The sequence below is a fragment of the Anoplophora glabripennis genome, unplaced genomic scaffold (genome assembly GCF_000390285.2).
Source record: "Anoplophora glabripennis isolate ALB-LARVAE unplaced genomic scaffold, Agla_2.0 scaffold6, whole genome shotgun sequence".
NCBI classification, from domain to species: Eukaryota; Metazoa; Arthropoda; class Insecta; order Coleoptera; family Cerambycidae; genus Anoplophora; species Anoplophora glabripennis.
The window spans coordinates 1,443,328-1,460,294 of record NW_019416749.1 but is presented as its reverse complement, the minus strand read 5'-3'; the positions used below and the strand labels follow the sequence as shown (position 1 = coordinate 1,460,294).

General features: G+C 29.9%; 3 protein-coding genes across 4 annotated transcripts; 1 reads left to right on the top strand and 2 right to left on the bottom strand.

Moving 5' to 3' along the window:
• Nucleotides 1-2,955: 2,955 nt before the first annotated feature.
• LOC108911520 lies at nt 2,956-4,363 on the bottom strand. The gene is made up of 2 exons (XM_018716488.1): nt 3,737-4,363; nt 2,956-3,657 (listed from the first exon to the last, which is right to left on the bottom strand). The coding sequence occupies exons 1-2, from the start codon at nt 4,200-4,202 to the stop codon at nt 3,155-3,157; spliced, it is 969 nt and encodes a 322-aa protein (XP_018572004.1). The 5' UTR covers nt 4,203-4,363; the 3' UTR covers nt 2,956-3,154.
• Nucleotides 4,364-5,535: 1,172 nt separating this feature from the next.
• Nucleotides 5,536-7,617, top strand: LOC108911377 (mitochondrial import inner membrane translocase subunit TIM44). 2 transcript variants are annotated; one of them, XM_018716313.2, is made up of 4 exons: nt 5,536-5,684; nt 5,757-5,807; nt 5,878-6,319; nt 6,379-7,617. In XM_018716313.2, exons 2-4 carry the CDS (start codon nt 5,760-5,762, stop codon nt 7,137-7,139), a joined length of 1,251 nt encoding a protein of 416 aa, XP_018571829.1. In that variant the 5' UTR covers nt 5,536-5,684; nt 5,757-5,759; the 3' UTR covers nt 7,140-7,617. The 2 variants fall into 2 exon arrangements, with proteins under 2 accessions (XP_018571829.1, XP_018571821.1); XM_018716305.2 differs by having other exon boundaries at nt 5,536-5,699.
• A 2,636-nt stretch (nt 7,618-10,253) lies between these two features.
• On the bottom strand, nt 10,254-15,046 carry LOC108911284 (nuclear RNA export factor 2-like). The gene is made up of 11 exons (XM_018716188.1): nt 14,742-15,046; nt 14,393-14,599; nt 14,202-14,337; nt 13,966-14,141; nt 13,653-13,799; nt 13,186-13,406; nt 12,939-13,110; nt 12,502-12,788; nt 12,018-12,119; nt 11,348-11,373; nt 10,254-10,488 (listed from the first exon to the last, which is right to left on the bottom strand). The coding sequence occupies exons 1-11, from the start codon at nt 14,844-14,846 to the stop codon at nt 10,313-10,315; spliced, it is 1,755 nt and encodes a 584-aa protein (XP_018571704.1). The 5' UTR covers nt 14,847-15,046; the 3' UTR covers nt 10,254-10,312.
• Between the last annotated feature and the right edge of the window lie 1,921 nt (nt 15,047-16,967).

The following is a 16,967-nucleotide window of genomic DNA, read 5'->3' as shown; positions in this document are numbered from 1 at the left end:
ACAAATATGCATTAAATAAGTTTACTAAAATACCGAAAATTCAGTGTTTCACTGAAATACATATAAATATTTACATTTTTGTAGATTCATATTTTAAAGGGTAGCGCCGCTCTAGAATTTTGTAAAAATCAATTTTTGGATAAATGGTCTAAACCAGCAGTCTTCAACCTTTTACGATTTGCGGAACCAATATACAGGGTGTGTGGTAAGTATATGGTATACTCTCGGGACTGTATGGCGAGGTCAAAATAACCCTTGTTTGTCATAAAAAAAATTCCTAAAGTGCCCCTTAACGGAGATACAGAGCGGTACCCAGCGATTCACCTTTTCAGTTCTAACTTTTGAACCGACTTTTAATATTTTATGTAGGCCGTGAAAGCTCAAAACCATACTACAGTAGATGTTTTATACTGTCGGGGAAGTCAGGAATGGACTTGCCACCACACTCGTTTGACAGGTGTCATTTTATAGATCTGAAAACTGAATTTTTAAATACTTTGGTTATTTCTCTTTAAAAAAGGTGCTCTGCATGTGTTTCGATAAAATCAGCCGTTTTCGAGAAAATTCAGTTTTTGTATAACACGTTTAAACATTAATTTATTTAATTATAAAGTTTATTAACATAAGCTATTTAAACACAATAATAATCGAATAATATCACAACTAATAATTCATATTAAAATAATAAAATTTGGCATTATTGCATCTCATTATGGACAAGCAGCACTCGACAATTGTGTGGAGGCAAGAAGAATTTGTTCTGATACATTTCTAAATTACTTAAACGCAAGGCTGTTAAAAAAAAGCTTTGCTTCATCTTGTTTCCTTCAGCAGATTTTCGAAATGGTCACCTCTATACATTTCGTTACCCGACGGATGTTTTCTCGTACTGGAAATAATATTCCAAAATTGTCTCAATTTCGTTGCAATTATTCTTTCTATCAGGTTTTCTCTGGTGTGTCGTCAAATACACAAGCCTCTTTAAATTTTCCCATAAAAAGAAATCCAATGGAGTCATGTCGGGTGACTTCGGTGGCCATAAAATAGGCTCACCTCGACCTATCCGTAACCAAAAGTATTTGATAAGTCCTGACGAACTAAATCGCTAAAATGGGGCGACGCACGCCATACATAAACCACATCTGATTACATGAATGACCCACTTTGTCGCATGAACTTTGACCGATGGACCGACAGCTTTCTCAGAATTAGAGGGATTGATTTGACTTTTTACCTCTTTCTCGTAAGTTACGATCAATCCTTTCAAAAGTTTTTCGGTACGATAAATGTCGATTTGGAAATGATTAGAACAAATTCTTCTTGCCTCATTACAATTGCCGAGTGTTTGTCTATAAATTAGATGCATGTCAGCATATTCACTATAGGAACAATGCTCCATTATTTAGTCTTGTGTACTCAATCAATCAGATAATTTTTACAAGTGTTGTCAATAACGACAAAAAACGTAGTATTTTATTGCAGAATTCTGATTTATTATTTCAATGACGTGTTCTACAAAAACTCAATTTTTTCGAAAACGGCTAATTTTGTCGAAACAAATGTAGAGTAAGTACCTTTTTTAAAATTTTCAATGAATTGACTTGAAATTTTACACAGACATAATTCAAGGAACATTTCAGGATTTTCATTCTTTTTTTGGTACTTTTTAAATGTTCACTAAATCAACAATTGTTGCTCACCATCACCTACAGGCGCTATTTTGAATCCAAATCATTTGAAAAAATTCACAATAATTAAAAACGTACTATAAAGACATTCTGTTCCTGCCACTATATGTTGTATCGATTTTTCGTAGAAAATTCCCGAAAATCACCTCTTTTTCCAACCTCTAGCATGGCACTACCCCTTAATCGATATTTGATACTCTTCTCTACACCAGTGGTGGCTAGTAGAAATTAAAATGGTCATAAACGTGAAAGATAAATATGAGTTCATATTACCAGTGGAAATATAAAAGTCTTCTAACTCTCAATCCTTTACTGTAGACAGAGACGGCTTTAGGGGGTGGCGAGCAGGGCAATCGCCCAGGGCCTTGCACAACAACCCGAGTAAAAAAAATTTATATTTAAAATTTAATTTTATTCTTAGCTATTAGTTATAGAGGTATATGACAATAAAATAAAGTTAATATATTAATATTTAATAAGTAGGTAGTATGCCTAAATAAAATTTCTCATTTAGATTTATTTAATGATCGATATCAAAATTGATTAATTTATCAATGGATAATAATATTTTCTGTAATTTGACTGTAAAACATAATTGAAAAATAGGTTTAAAAATCATTATTAAAAATTTGTCGTCTTTGTATTTCTTAACTTTAAAAATCTCAATATAATATTTGAAAACTCAAAATTTATAACTTTTGCATTTCTCTTAAATCATCGGAAATATCTACATTCGATTTACGTACATTTCACAAAGAATAAGGGCCTCTCAAAGATCTGCCGCCTAGGGCCTCGCAATGGTTAAGGCTGCCTCCGATTGTAGATATTGATTACATACGACTAGTTTTGAGGTCAAAACATAAACAGAATCCTTAAAGAATCACAGACTGGTTGCACATATCTGCGATAATTTATCTAAATTATTTAAATGCTGATATACAATATTGTTTACAGTAGTCCACAGAGGTCGGAGGGATAAAATAATGAACTTATAATGCAGAGTTCATAGAGCTGCAACTCCCTACCACCGCTTTTTCAACTGTAGGGTGTCAATTAAACGTGTAGCCACTACACTGTAGCATATCAGTCCCAAATGTGATAAACGGAAAATAAAAATAAGGTGTAATTAAAATAAACTTTAAAAAATCACATTTGCAATATTAATTATTACAACTGCAAAAATTTTTGATAGATTCACTATCAAAACTGAAGTAACTTTTACCTTACATATTTTGTTACTAAAATGAATAAGGCATCAATTAGAAAATTTGTTTCTATACATTTATTAGATTCATCTTAAGTATAAAAGGTTTCTAAAATCTATATCACAATTTATCAACAGCTTATTATGTGATGGTTTTTTAGTGTATAGAATAAAAATTGTTTGTAAAATATTAACATAAAAATTTTGAGTATTGCCCTCTTTGCAAAGGTTAAATAAAAACTATATATTAATGTTCTATGAATTAGAAGCTCTCAATTTCATTAGGAACAAATACAAAATCATTTTCAATATCACTGTCCTGTATTTCTTTCTCAATATCCTTTATAACTTCTTGTAATACAATTTCTACTTTATCTCTTGAAGCATCAATAATTTCCAGGAAGTCGCTTAAAATATGTTTTTCTTCTTGTAATTGTTTTATAGTCTCTGATACTACTTCAACTGTGGGATGTTCCGTCATCCAATCTTTGATCAATAAAGTGATATCAACTATAGTAAAAGCAACAGAAATTGCACTTGAAACCCGTCCTACCAATTTAAAAAAAGCGGCGGAATGCCCTGGTAACCCAAATATCCTTGTTATAAATTGGTAGGTCTTCTCTGATATGTGAATAGTTTTTCCTATTACGGGAAGTGTATCTAGGGCCACAGCTTCAACATGATGCATTTTTATTATGGTACTCAGAGTAGTCATCAACTTCATGTTTGGTTCTGTTGTAAGATCAATACAACCACTAGCAATACCTACAAAAAATTGGCTCAATACTGGATACAGCAAAACATTGAAATACTCATATAATAAATGATAATCATACTTTCTTACCTTTTATCGCTATTACTGTAGCACTATATTTATCGAGTCCGCTCTCCATTAACTTTTCAATAACCATAACAAAGTTACGTAACTGTGTCCTAAGATTTTCTTCAAATTCCTCTTTACTCTTTATAATTAACTGAATATCATTCATAATCATTGTTGAGGTTTTATAATCTACATAGTCGACAACAACGTTTGATATACCTCCAGTAATAGACATTACTGCTCCACTGGTCCCAAGAGCTAAAGAACTACCTCCCGTAAAAGGGGAAAGCAGTACTGATCCTACTAGTATTGCTACTCCAGTACTACTAAATGCTGTACTAGCAGTTTTTGCAATATTGCAGCTCTGGTGGTGATCTGCTATTGTCTTGAGTAAATCATTTAATTTGACTATAATTTCGTCCAATTTGTTTATATAGTTTTTTAGTAACTCTTCAAAATCACTACAGTTAGTATTATCTAAATTCATTTTAAAAGGTCACTTAAAACAGTCAGAAATGTATTTAACACAAATTTATTGCAACCATGAACTTTAATGCACAAAGAATTTCAATTGTATTTTCAATTTATTACGACGCAATTACACAAATAAATTATAATAACGATAAACAAAGTGCTGAAACCTGTAGCTGAAGCTGAAACTGAAATAGTATAAAACCAAGGTCGTTGAAATAGAATGCCCACTCTTGTACTTTTGAAGTCTGTACTTTATTGTGGTAACGCGTTGTAAGGCGCGCAAAGCCGGGAATTCATAGAACAGAAAACACTGGATTATATAGATTTAAACAAATAAATTCCTAGAAAGCAGTCTGATGATGTGTAATATATAGGAGTATAAAACAAATGTTATGTTCTATGTCCGTACTGATTTGTATTAGGTATTTTGTATACTCTTTAACGGCTGCTTGTATCGATAAAATGCAATTGAATTGTACTATAATAAATCAATCTTATTGATCTAAGTATATGGATTAGTTTAAGCCGTTACATTTGGAGGTTTAACAAATTTAAACAGTACTTTATCACCGTCTTATTTAACTGCAATGAATTTTGGGAGTTTATTGTTTTTTTTGTAATTATTTCTCTTGTAATTGGAATCAGAAGGATTGTTACCCTGTAAACGGTTTTATTTTTTATTTCGTTATAACTAGACAATAATAAGGATCTTTGTTTAAATTTGGGGACAGACTACTACTGGTGCATTTTATTTGTAATTTTTTATGTGCTGCAATAATCTTTCTTACACAATTTTTTATTTCCATAAAACTCTTTTAAAACTGTAGTAACTGTCAGAAGAAATGGGGTTGAATTCGATTTCCATTTTTCTGAGGCTCTATTTTTCTGCTGTACGGAAATATCAAGTATCGATTTTTTTTGTTTTCTACGATAAATACTTGTACTGTTACTTTTTTATTCATTTGAAAAAATTTGCAGTACATGCCTGTCTCTCGCTCTCTTTTGAATAATACTTTATTTGTATTTACAGCCTTCGAACCTTTACATTTTAATTTTTACAACACTGAATAGAAATTTTCAATATTTCAATCAGATATTAGGAAATCGATAGTTAAGATTATGGTAACAATATATACATTGAAATAAAGAACTAACCTGCTTGTAGTAAGTTCATTTTACTCGCTTAACAAAGCTGGCTCAAAATGCGGGTGGTGCAATACCTATCTGAATTATATCATCTGTATTTTTGAACTACCAAGTACCTGCAGATAAAGCGTACATGTTCATACATCCAAACCAACCTACAACCACAACCTACCTACCTCTAACTTCGTTCGCATCACATCATCACTCATCACTCTTGCCCGGTCAAATGTCAGTTAAAATCATGATTTTTACATAATTATACTCTTAATATATTTCTCTACTGATAATTATAAGAGAAGAATAATTTACTATCCAAATTCAGTCTGTTTTAACCGATTACATCTTATAGGTTAGTACGTTAAAAGTAATAATATATGTGCTCAAATTTTCGAGGTTATAATCCAATGTGCATCTCTTTCAGATTATGCACCGAATAAATCTCAACCAAATTCGTAATGCCGTTACAAATGGAGTAAGTTCATACATCTTCATGTATACAATATGTATGCCTTAAATATTTGTTTCATACAATTTTATTACAGGTTCGTTTGTATTCAAAAGAGCCCCAGAGACGACAGTCTTTCCTTTCGAGGTTATATGACAATTTTCGTGAAGAAATGGCGAAAAATAAAGAAATGAAAGAGTCCTTAAAAAAATTTCGAGAAGAAGCAGAAAAATTAGAACAAAGTGATGCTTTGAAAGCGGCTAGACAAAAATTCGAATCTGTTGAAAAAGAAGCAAGTAAGGGTAGTGAAGTTTTCAAGGAAAGTCTAAGCACTCTTAAGGAGAAAGTGCAAGGAGTTATAGATGAAGCTAGTAAATCGGATATCGCCAAAAAAGCTGGTAAATTTACAGAGGAAGTCGGCAAAAAGACGCATAGAATTAGTGAAAAAGCTCAAGAAATTAGTAAAACAGGAGCATTTCAAAGTATTTCTGAAGCTACAAAGGCAGTTAAAAAAGAAATTGATACTTCCAGTATAGAAGGTGAATAAAAAAAAATGCTATATATTGTATTAAATTTATCTGATAAACTTTTTTTATAGGTAAAGTATATGTGAGTCCTACAAAATTGAGAAAAAGAACTGAAACCAGTGCTGTTGTACACCAGAAATATTACGAACCCAACACAGATGCAACAGGTGTAGAACTTCATAAAGACTCTAAATTTTATGAATCGTGGCAAAATTTTAAAAACAATAATCCATATGTGCACAAAGTTATGGATTGGAAATTAAAATTCGATGAAAGTGAGAACCCCGTTATTCGTGCTTCGAGAGCGCTTACTGAAAAAGTAACGGATATTATGGGTGGGTTATTTCAAAAAACTGAATTATCTGAAACTTTAACTGAAATTTGTAAAATTGACAATTCGTTTGACACTAAACGTTTTTTAAAACAGTGTGAAACAGACATTATTCCTAATATATTGGAAGCAATGACAAGAGGAGACTTAGAAGTTTTAAAGGACTGGTGCCACGAAGGTCCTTATAATTTATTTGCTATTCCAATTAAAGAGGCCTACAAAAAAGGTTACAAACTAGAATCTAAAATATTAGACGTTGACAATGTAGACTTGGTAATGGGAAAAGTTATGGATCAGGGACCAGTACTAATTATATCTTTTACTTCTCAACAAGTAATGTGTGTAAAAGATGCTTCAGGTGCGATAGTTGAGGGCGATTCTAATAAAGTTATGAGGGTAAACTACGTTTGGGTGCTCTGTAGGGACACCTCAGAACCTGATCCAAGAGCTGCATGGCGGTTATTAGATCTCTCGGCAAGTAGTAACGAACAATTTGTATAGGATAGTAAAATTGTATTAAATTGGTCAATAAATTTTGAACTGGGTTTAATGGATGTCATAAATTGTATTAAATATGACGATGAAATTTTTGTTTAAAAAGTTTTTGGTTTATCCGTTGTTATTAGTTTCAAAGATAAACCAAAACAGGTTATTACTATTGCAGTATATTGCTGACTTCGTAAGATTTACATTTATTTTAAACGATTATATCAAACACATAAATAAAACAATTGTGAATAAGTACAAAATATCTAAATTTCCCTTTAGTTCTTGTAGTTCGGATAAATTGTGGTTTTAACGGTGAGTTCCCAACTTTCATCTCTTTAACGAATGTGATATTACAAAATATTTTTGTTGATTAACCTACTGAATAGATCAGAATCGGCTTTAGTTTATGATTCTGTATTTAATTGTACAATTTTTTTTGTATAGATGAAAACAATGTATATTTAATATCTTAATATACTTTTCCACTAAATTATTACATTTTTTTTTGTTTTTTATTGACAGACCTAAAATTTACCTACTTAAAATATGTATGTGGACATTAACAATTATAAACGTAGTTATTTTGAGACATTTTGAAATGGTTCCTACATTTTTAAATTAAATGCAAAAATAGACCACGAGATGTGATAAAAGTGCGAGATAATAATTTTTACTGTTAAAAAGCTTTTCATTCAAATTTTTTTAATAGCCAAGAAAGGTAGTGTAAAATATTAATCCAATTTGTCTAAAAAAATGTAAAATACACCACACAGTTTGAATATTTTCTGCGATTAGGTTTAAAATGTTTATAATAAATAAAAAAAGGACACTTGGAAAATTATTTAAAAATATTTATGTGCACACCACTGGAATTTTGTTAACTACATTATTATATTTGTTATATAAAAAGTTTACACAAAAAAGAGCAAAGAATTTAACGAGGTACTAAAGAAAAGTTATCACAGCTATGTAATTTCAGCGAATTGAATTATTGATTTTATTATCATTATTATTTATTAGTTCCTGCTATTGTTAACTGTGATTAATAAATTAATAAATATTTTAATTTTAATCAATATGATTAGTACCTACGTGATATTACAACTGTTCGCCGATTCTTTAAACACATTTGAGCATGTCTAACACGGTTAAGGAACCAAGACAAATGTTCATTCTTTTTGCTGGTCTTGCAATTGTAGAATAGCAGCAGCTCTATAATGCAATATGTTCACGTAAATCATCAATAATTTCCCTTTTAATGATATATTTTATTTTTTAAATGTTCCCATAAAAAAGTTGACAGTATTTAAATCAGGAGGTTGCAGTGGTCATGCTACTGGTCCTATTTGTCCAATCCACCCTTGAATTCATTAAGATAATTTTGTCTATAATAAGGGACGTACCATCGTGCTAGAACAGCATTTGTTGTCGAATAGCTAAGGTATACCTTCAAGAAGTCCAAGTAAATAATTTAGAAACCACCGTGGTAAAGGTGACAGCATTTGACAAATATCTACTCGGAATACCTCTATTAATGTCTTGCTTCGCCATAAATTTAAAATATCTATTAATTATGTTACACACGTCATTTTGAGACTTATGTAAACAATGAACCACGGTAATAAGAACACTATGAAAACCACAGTAATATTGAGAAATAAGGTTTTGTTAAATCAAATCCACTGGGAATCTGTAAAAGCGTGAGCAAAAATATTTAAAAAACCTTTAAAAAACACTAGTCGTCCAGCTACATAGTGCATTTACTCGTTAATACAAAATTCAGAGTTTCTTTAGGACAATTTGAGGTTGAAAAATTACAGTGAATATCCTTAGTTTATCATAGTTTTGCAAAATTATGCCAAATTATTCAAATATTACGAAATTTTTACTTTTTTCCATCCAACACTTTCATTTCGATTTTTTTTTTTATCAAAAATCAATAATTACGACTTGTAGAGAATACTTTGGAGTTTTCAAAACCCTACTTGAACTTTCTGTACGATCATTTTCCGAGTAATTGATTGCCAAAGTCAAAAATGACATTTTTACTTTAATCGATGATAACTCATCGTACAGGGCTCCAAAACCGCTCAAATCGAAGGGAATTAAATGATCTAATAGAGCTTTATGGTGAAATGACAAAAAAAATTATTGAAGTCCATATATCTTTTTAGACAATCAAAAATTTGAAAATTTTGTTTCATTAGTTTTCTTATGATTACTCAAAAACTGCTGACAATAAAATTTTTAAACTCCAGATCTGAAAACTAGAAATTTGATGCTTCAATTTCCTTTTTTCTGATTCTCTCTACGATCATTTCCCTCCAAGTTACAGCTCTTTGAAAATCACCCAAAAATTTGTGATTTTTTTAATCTCGCTTAATTTTTCTGTGCAAATATATTAGTATAACTTTTTAGTGATGTCGATTCTATTTTTAATGGCGCATATTTTTCAAAATTGGATAAATTCAGGACACCCTAATTTAGGTCGAAAGTGCGGTTCAAAAAAGTATTTGATTGAAATTTAATTAATTAATAACGTTTATGCAAATTTGGTTAGATGTATTTGTTAAAATAATTATAAGTTTAACATTTTCAGTTTCGTCTTAAACAGACATAAAAAATCATTATTTTTAAGAGTATGAGTAAAATTGAAATATTTTTTGATTTTTCAGGTACTTACACAATTTTTTTACAATCATTTTGTCATTAGAAAATTTTAATTTATTGCCATTATCGAGGTAAACACCATTATTATAACCGACTTTACATAATAGCTACAGACTGCTTTATGAAGAGCACTGGATGTAATTTGTGATTTTAAAAAAAGTTCAATACATATTTACAACCAATAAAAATGACAAAAGCATACACACTTTTTTACAAATTAAAAACCTAAACTATATTCATAATAGTTTCAAACGCAAAACATCCATTAAACTAATTCTCAAATGAAGCAAATTTAAATTTGAAGTAATTGTCAGTTTCACTCTTGCATTCTTGCTTTATTAACATTTTAATTCTTCAAAGGGTCATTATTAATAATAGTATTGACATTCAAAAAAAAGTTTTAATGAATGAAATAAAAGTTTACATTGGACAAAAATAGGTTTTATTTATCCAAAAATTCAAATATATTACATGTCCTTTAATGTATTTGATGTAGCAAACATTTTTACCTACAATCATCGCCATTGTAAGCTCTTAGTATCGTTCAATTGACTAACTTCAACATCCTGTCCTTGTTTAATTGCCTTCACAGCTAATCTTTCATCACTTAACATTTGCCAGACAGATTGTTTTGACAACAAGCCTTTGCATTTAATCGTTTTTGAAATGAATTCATTGGAATGAGGAATATCTACAAATAGGTATATAGTTTTTAGATTGATTTTAGAAAAAATGATGTTTAGTCCATGTCTGATTTGATATGAAATATTAAGTAAAATAATTATCAAAACACCATCAAGTAAAATTATTAGTGGTTTTTAGTTATTAAAGTTATTAATTTAAACATTTGCAAATGTTGATTAAATTGATTAGGTATAAAAGAATCAGATCTTGCACTCATAATTTTTTCTGAAGCGTTGTAAATATAAACAATAACATCTTCGTCTCAGGCAATGTAAAACAAAACAAAATTTTCAAGCAGTCCCAGACAAAAAAATAATTGTATTAAGATCAGGTGATCAAGAAGACCAAGCAATGGAAAAATGATTGCTCTAACATTTCAGCTCACATTTTTCAAAATTTTTAAATGCGCGACTTGCTTTATTTTTGGTGGTCATTTTGTGCACTACCTGCTGAATAATTTTTTAAAGATATTAGAAATTCATATTTTCTATTAAAATTTTTTTCCTCAACAATCCATTATTTTTTGTGCGTTGGATAATCTGGACTGAACTGTATCATTAAACCACATACAGGTTCGGAAAGTCCCCATGGTTCATCGGCCGTTACGTGAGAGTGATAAAGTAAGTCATAGAAATCCGTGCGATAGACAAGGATGATTACGTTGAAGACGTTTCATAATCTCGCACTTCTAACTCGAAACGGGCGATGACTATTCAGATTATGAAACGTCTTCACTATAGCCATCCTTGTCTATCGCTCGGATTTCTTTACTTAATTTGTCGCTCTCATGTAAAGGCAGATGGACCATGTGGACTTTCCAACCGTATATCACATATCACACATATATCACAAGTGTTATTACTTACCAACTTTTTTATTCAGTTTGAGATTCCTAAAAATACATACATATTATTAGCACAATTTAAATTTTGTGGATTTAAGAAGTATTATATACCTACATTAGGATGACCCAAAAAAAAGGAATATTTTTTTCTCGTGTCTCGTAAAAATATGTTAGTTTATCATGTTTTAAGAGCCCCCTCAAAAAATCAGTTCAAAAAAATATTTTTAGAGGCCGCTCAAGATTTTTAAAAATTTCCTAAATAGTCAAAAATTGAATTTTTTTTCTCGTTATTTTGTCATTTTCTAGGTTGAAAAAAATCTCGATTCTTAAAATTTCAAATCAATATTTTAATTTCTAAAGGTCACTCATAATTATTTTAACTTTAAAAAGTAGTGTACCTATGTTTTCGAGTGATCTCTAAAGATAAATATCAACGAACTAATAATTTTTTTTTATTGAATTTGATGAACAAAAGAATAGAAATAAATCACGAGACCCTTAAATTTTAAAAAATTATATACATTTGATATTCACAGTGCGGTAGTAAATTTTACCTTAAGAAATTTTTTAAGTGTACCCCCGTACCTGATAAACCTCCTTAATTTTTGTACAAAAATAACAATGGTGAAACAATTTTGTTCAAGGGTATACGTATGTACTACTTGAGAAACGAGCTTTGAAATATAACTTACTTATTTTGGATGAAAGCCTCCTTAGGTATTTTGTTATTAATGAAGCGATCTGTAAAGTTGAGTAACGAAGTTTTTAAATCATAATGAAACTCTTCCAATAATCTAAAATTGCAAATTTTAAATTAAAAAACAAAGCATAGTTCATATTCGTTAAATAGTAAAATTAGTTTAATGGATAAGTGAACCCCAAACAGTAGAATCTTTTTCAAAAAAGAATGAAATTATTCTATACTTTCTACCATATCGGCACTATTTGTGTTTTAACAAGACCTGTCAAACGAAGGAAATATGTTTTGCTGTGAAAAATATTATTTTACTGAATAATGAAAATAATTAAATTTCATTTGTTATCTCCTTCCTATATTTGACTTTAAAATTACTGAATTGAATTTAGGTTTGCCAGATGGCTATTTTTAGACAATTGAAAAAATAAACTTTTACGTGTGGATAAATATCACATGAACATCTAAGTAGAAATTATTACCTTCTGGAATATTCCATATTTAACTTAGTAATTAACTGAAAAGTCTCTTGCAGTTGCCAATACTGTTCTTGCAAAAATGGTATGGGTTGGCAAGTGAATTCTATCCTTTGTGGTTTTTCAAAACTATTCTTAACTTGATCGTTCAATGCATTGTACACATGTAGCTGCTCATTTATTATACAATACTGTTGTTTATAGTCACATTCTAGTACAAAATTTCTTGAGAAACCAAAATATTGAGCCCCTTCTCGAAAAACACCACCAACAACTATAACAGCATGTTTCTCCTGAAAGTTTTTGAAACGTTTTAATCATATTGCACTAAAACACTCGTGAGAATAAATTCCATCAGAAAATGTTATGCATAAAAACCAGTTAATACTTTTAAGTATAATACTTTTAAGAAACACCCTGTATAATTTTAAACAAAGTGTTACCGTGTAATATATAACATCAGTCTTCATTTTGTAAGGGTCATGGTATGATAGTGGCAATGCTTTAAAAATTTGCATAATATTTTTACGACCCCGAAACAAGAATGTATCCGTTGGACCAGTTGCATTACAGCGGGAATACAAACTTCTGTTGATGGCAAAGTAATGATTTAACCTATAATAAATAGCATTATTTATAATCATTATAATTTACAATTAACAACACTATAAATTTCTTCTAGATACATACCTTGAAGATTTCTCGGTAACTTGCCCGGGAATAATTCTACAAGATACAGAAAACATAGCATTTTCATGATAGAGATTAAAAATCGTTGATCTGTCACATTCGTCATATACTGTAAAATAATATTCTAGGAATTGTTCAGCTAGATCTCCTGCATTGTGTGAACATAGGAAATTATTTTTAGGCAAGGGAACTTTGTCCATCTCACTTATAACTATACCATCCTGAAAAATTAACAAAGAAAAATTGTGTAGCAAATATTCATAAGATTGTTAATAATTCTTTTCAGAACTTATTTCTTAGGCTGTACTACTATTTAGCTGAGCTGTAAAATATTTTTGTTCATTGATTTGTGTGCCAGTGCTTCCGGTTAGATTTTGCTCACGTTATTTAATAATAAAATTCTTTAAGATAATGATAAAAAACTAGTCTGCTGCATCCAATTGAATAAGTATAATTTAAATACTTACTATAATCTTTATTCTGGGAAATAGCTTCTTTATACCCGTCACATATTTGAGTTGGTCAACATTTTCACATATAGGATTCTTTTCTAAAATGATCTCCCTTAATGCTGGAAAATGTTTCAGAGGTTGCAAGTCTTCAAAAGTAGTGACCTAGTAATATACTAAATTTGGATTACTACATTAATCATTGATATTAACTAGAAAAACAGAATACAATGACATGCTTTTATTGCTCTACTAATAGATTTTCTCAAAACGTAATCTATTCTGTTTTCTATTTTTCTAGTTCAGGTTTGTGTAGTATAAAGCAAAGAACCTGATTTTCTTGGAGGTCAATAGAAATTAAGCTATGTTTTCCCAATAAAGTAAGTGGACTAAATACTTTAATAGAGTTTTTCGAAAGAATCATTTTCTTTGGTTCTAGATTTATTACAAAATGCATTACAAATGCAAGGGATTTTGGATCATTCAATGAACAAAATCCTTCCAGTTCTAAAATGTAAAAATTATAAATTAAGTAATCAAACACATATACGATACTAATTATTTTACCTGGGTCATTATGAAATTCTCTTAAATTTATCACTTTATTACCAAATCGTTTTTGCACAATACGTCTAACATTATCTGCTAACTGGACATTAAATGTATCAAGTGGGCAGAAGTTTGCTATTATCGTTAGTTCTATCTGTAAAACAATACGAATAGGTTTTCTCTATTTTAATTTTTATTTATGCACTTACACACGCTTTCTTATTTAACGGGTTTGGAATTTTCAAATCATTTAAAACAAGTTTCATAATAGCATTTACACAGTTACTGGCCAGGAAAATGGCACCTGTCTTCTTTCTTCTAGTAAAATTAACTGGTGTTAGTTGAACTGGATGAAGAAAACTCAAAATAGTTCTGAGTATAAAATCATCTTCATAATGTAACATAACATTCTTAACCTAGACAATAAAACTAATTAAGATAATTATTTAAAAATTATCTACTTTTTAATAAATATCTACCATTGAATATAATATTTACAAAAACTATATAAAAAACCAATAGCTCCATAAAAAAAACTTGAAAAAAAATTGAACTTACTATAAATTTATGCCAATAATTGGAATTATTGCACTCATTAACTATTTTTTCAGCAAGATTTTTCCCTAAGGAATCAATGCTTATTAAGAAAGAGTTTTCCTTCATGTTAAACTAAATAAAATAGACAAAAATGTTAATAACGAGAATGTAGGAAAAGATACATCAACATCCAGTTAACCAGTAAAATTCATACAATTAAGCAAATATCAATAACTGATTACTAAATAATTCATTGGTGAGTGAATAATTCAGATTTCAGATTATAAATGTATGAAGGTTATAATGAGACTTTTGGGTTTATTTTTGTTATAAATATAACATAACCACAAAACCATTAAAATTACTCAGACCACAGATTAAAGAAACATAGACTCACGAAGACTACTCTACACCACAGATCACTAACAGGAAAATCTACACAAACACAGACCACGGACACATAAACAGAGACATATATTTTAGCTATTTACCGCTAGATTGCAGGTCACTATTTTGGAAAGTTGCCAGTAATACATTCAGCCCTATGCTGTAAAAACATTGAAATTAATTTCAACCTTGATATGAAGTCAATGTTCATACAGCATAGGGCTGATTAATTCTAAAATCTTTTCAAGTAAAATTGTTTAAATACTGCAATGTTAAATTAATGATGAACTTCATATGATAATTAATGAATGCTAAATTTTATGGAATTAGATAATTGGATATAATTTTAATATTATCTGGATCTGGTGAAATACAATCTGATAATAATTAATAAAATAATTTTTCTTCACTACAGCTGTCCAGCCTCTTTTTTTCCATTAGAGATCGTGTGGTATCCTTCTCACACACATAAGGAGATTGTTGTCCGAGACTGATTTCAGCTGACACCAATCGAAAATAAGGCGTTACAGTGGTATCCAGTTATTTAGAAATTGATATTTGGGATAATAAAAAAAAACAAAGATCTGAATAAATATTTCTAAACTTCAATCCACTAATACCTTCTAGTACCTAGCCATAACATTAGTTTTACCACAGTTCAAAGGGCCAACTATTAGGCAACGGATTGTAGATGGAAATAATGGTCCATTTTTTATGGGTTTTTTCCTTTAATTTAATTTAATGTGCAAATAGAGACGAAATGTAGACAAATCGTAATTATTTAGGGACATTTTGATACAATAAGTTCATGTTCCGGTCTCCTGCCTAGGTCTTCTGATTTTACACACCTTTGAATAATTCTGGCACTTAATTTGCGTCATATAAGATAAAAACGAATGCTTCTGTAAATTCTAGTTTATTTATTTTTTAGGTATTCTGTATACAGGCTGTTACAAATTCGCTTCTCAGTACAGGGATCTCGATAACGGTAAGAGATACAAACTAGCTTCATTGAAGATGAATTTTTCGAGACAAAACATCTGATTCTTGTTCGTGTTGAGGCAGTACATTATTAGGGGTCATAAAAGCTTGCAAAAAATGTAATAGAATTTCTAGGGTCGTACTTAAAAAAATTGATGATGGTCCTGGAGAGACGAAACATTACATATAAAAATTGATTATGCATTCGATAGAGGGCAAAAGGTGGCCATGGGAAAGTGTTCTTCTTTTTTCAATATCACCTCAAACAAGGCTGAAACGAAACACAAACGGATTTTCAAAATTTCGGTTTTTTTCAAATACTTCGAAAACTAATTATGTTAGCCTTGATTTTTTAGAGGCATAATGTTGGTCCCCTGATTACGCAACTTTGCCCCCATTTAAGCTACTTCGTACCTCTTACCGTTTCCGAGATCCCTGTAATGAGAAGTGAATTTGTAACAGCCTGTATAGTAAAAATATCTTATTCAGGAATAGTTTCATCTAATACCTATTTTCTTAACGTGTATGATTTTTTTTTTCTAATTTTGAGGAATTCTATCACTAGGTGTGGCTTGAAGTTTGGCCTAAGCAATTCAGAACAGCCTGTATATAGGATATGTTTCCTAATTTTTTAAATCATTATTATCTTGTTGTTTCTTTGATCTATTTAGATAGGTACCTATTTGTTATGAAATAATAAACAAACATAATTTCATTTTATAAAAATCAGATTAAGTACAAGAACTAATAAATAAAAAAGTATAGAGATATTTTATAAAAAAAGTGTTTATTACATTTGTTTGTTTTCAGTAGCTACTGTCAAAAGTTGACATTTTATTGAAAGATGCAGAGATTTCCTTCAGTTTTTCAGAATTGGAA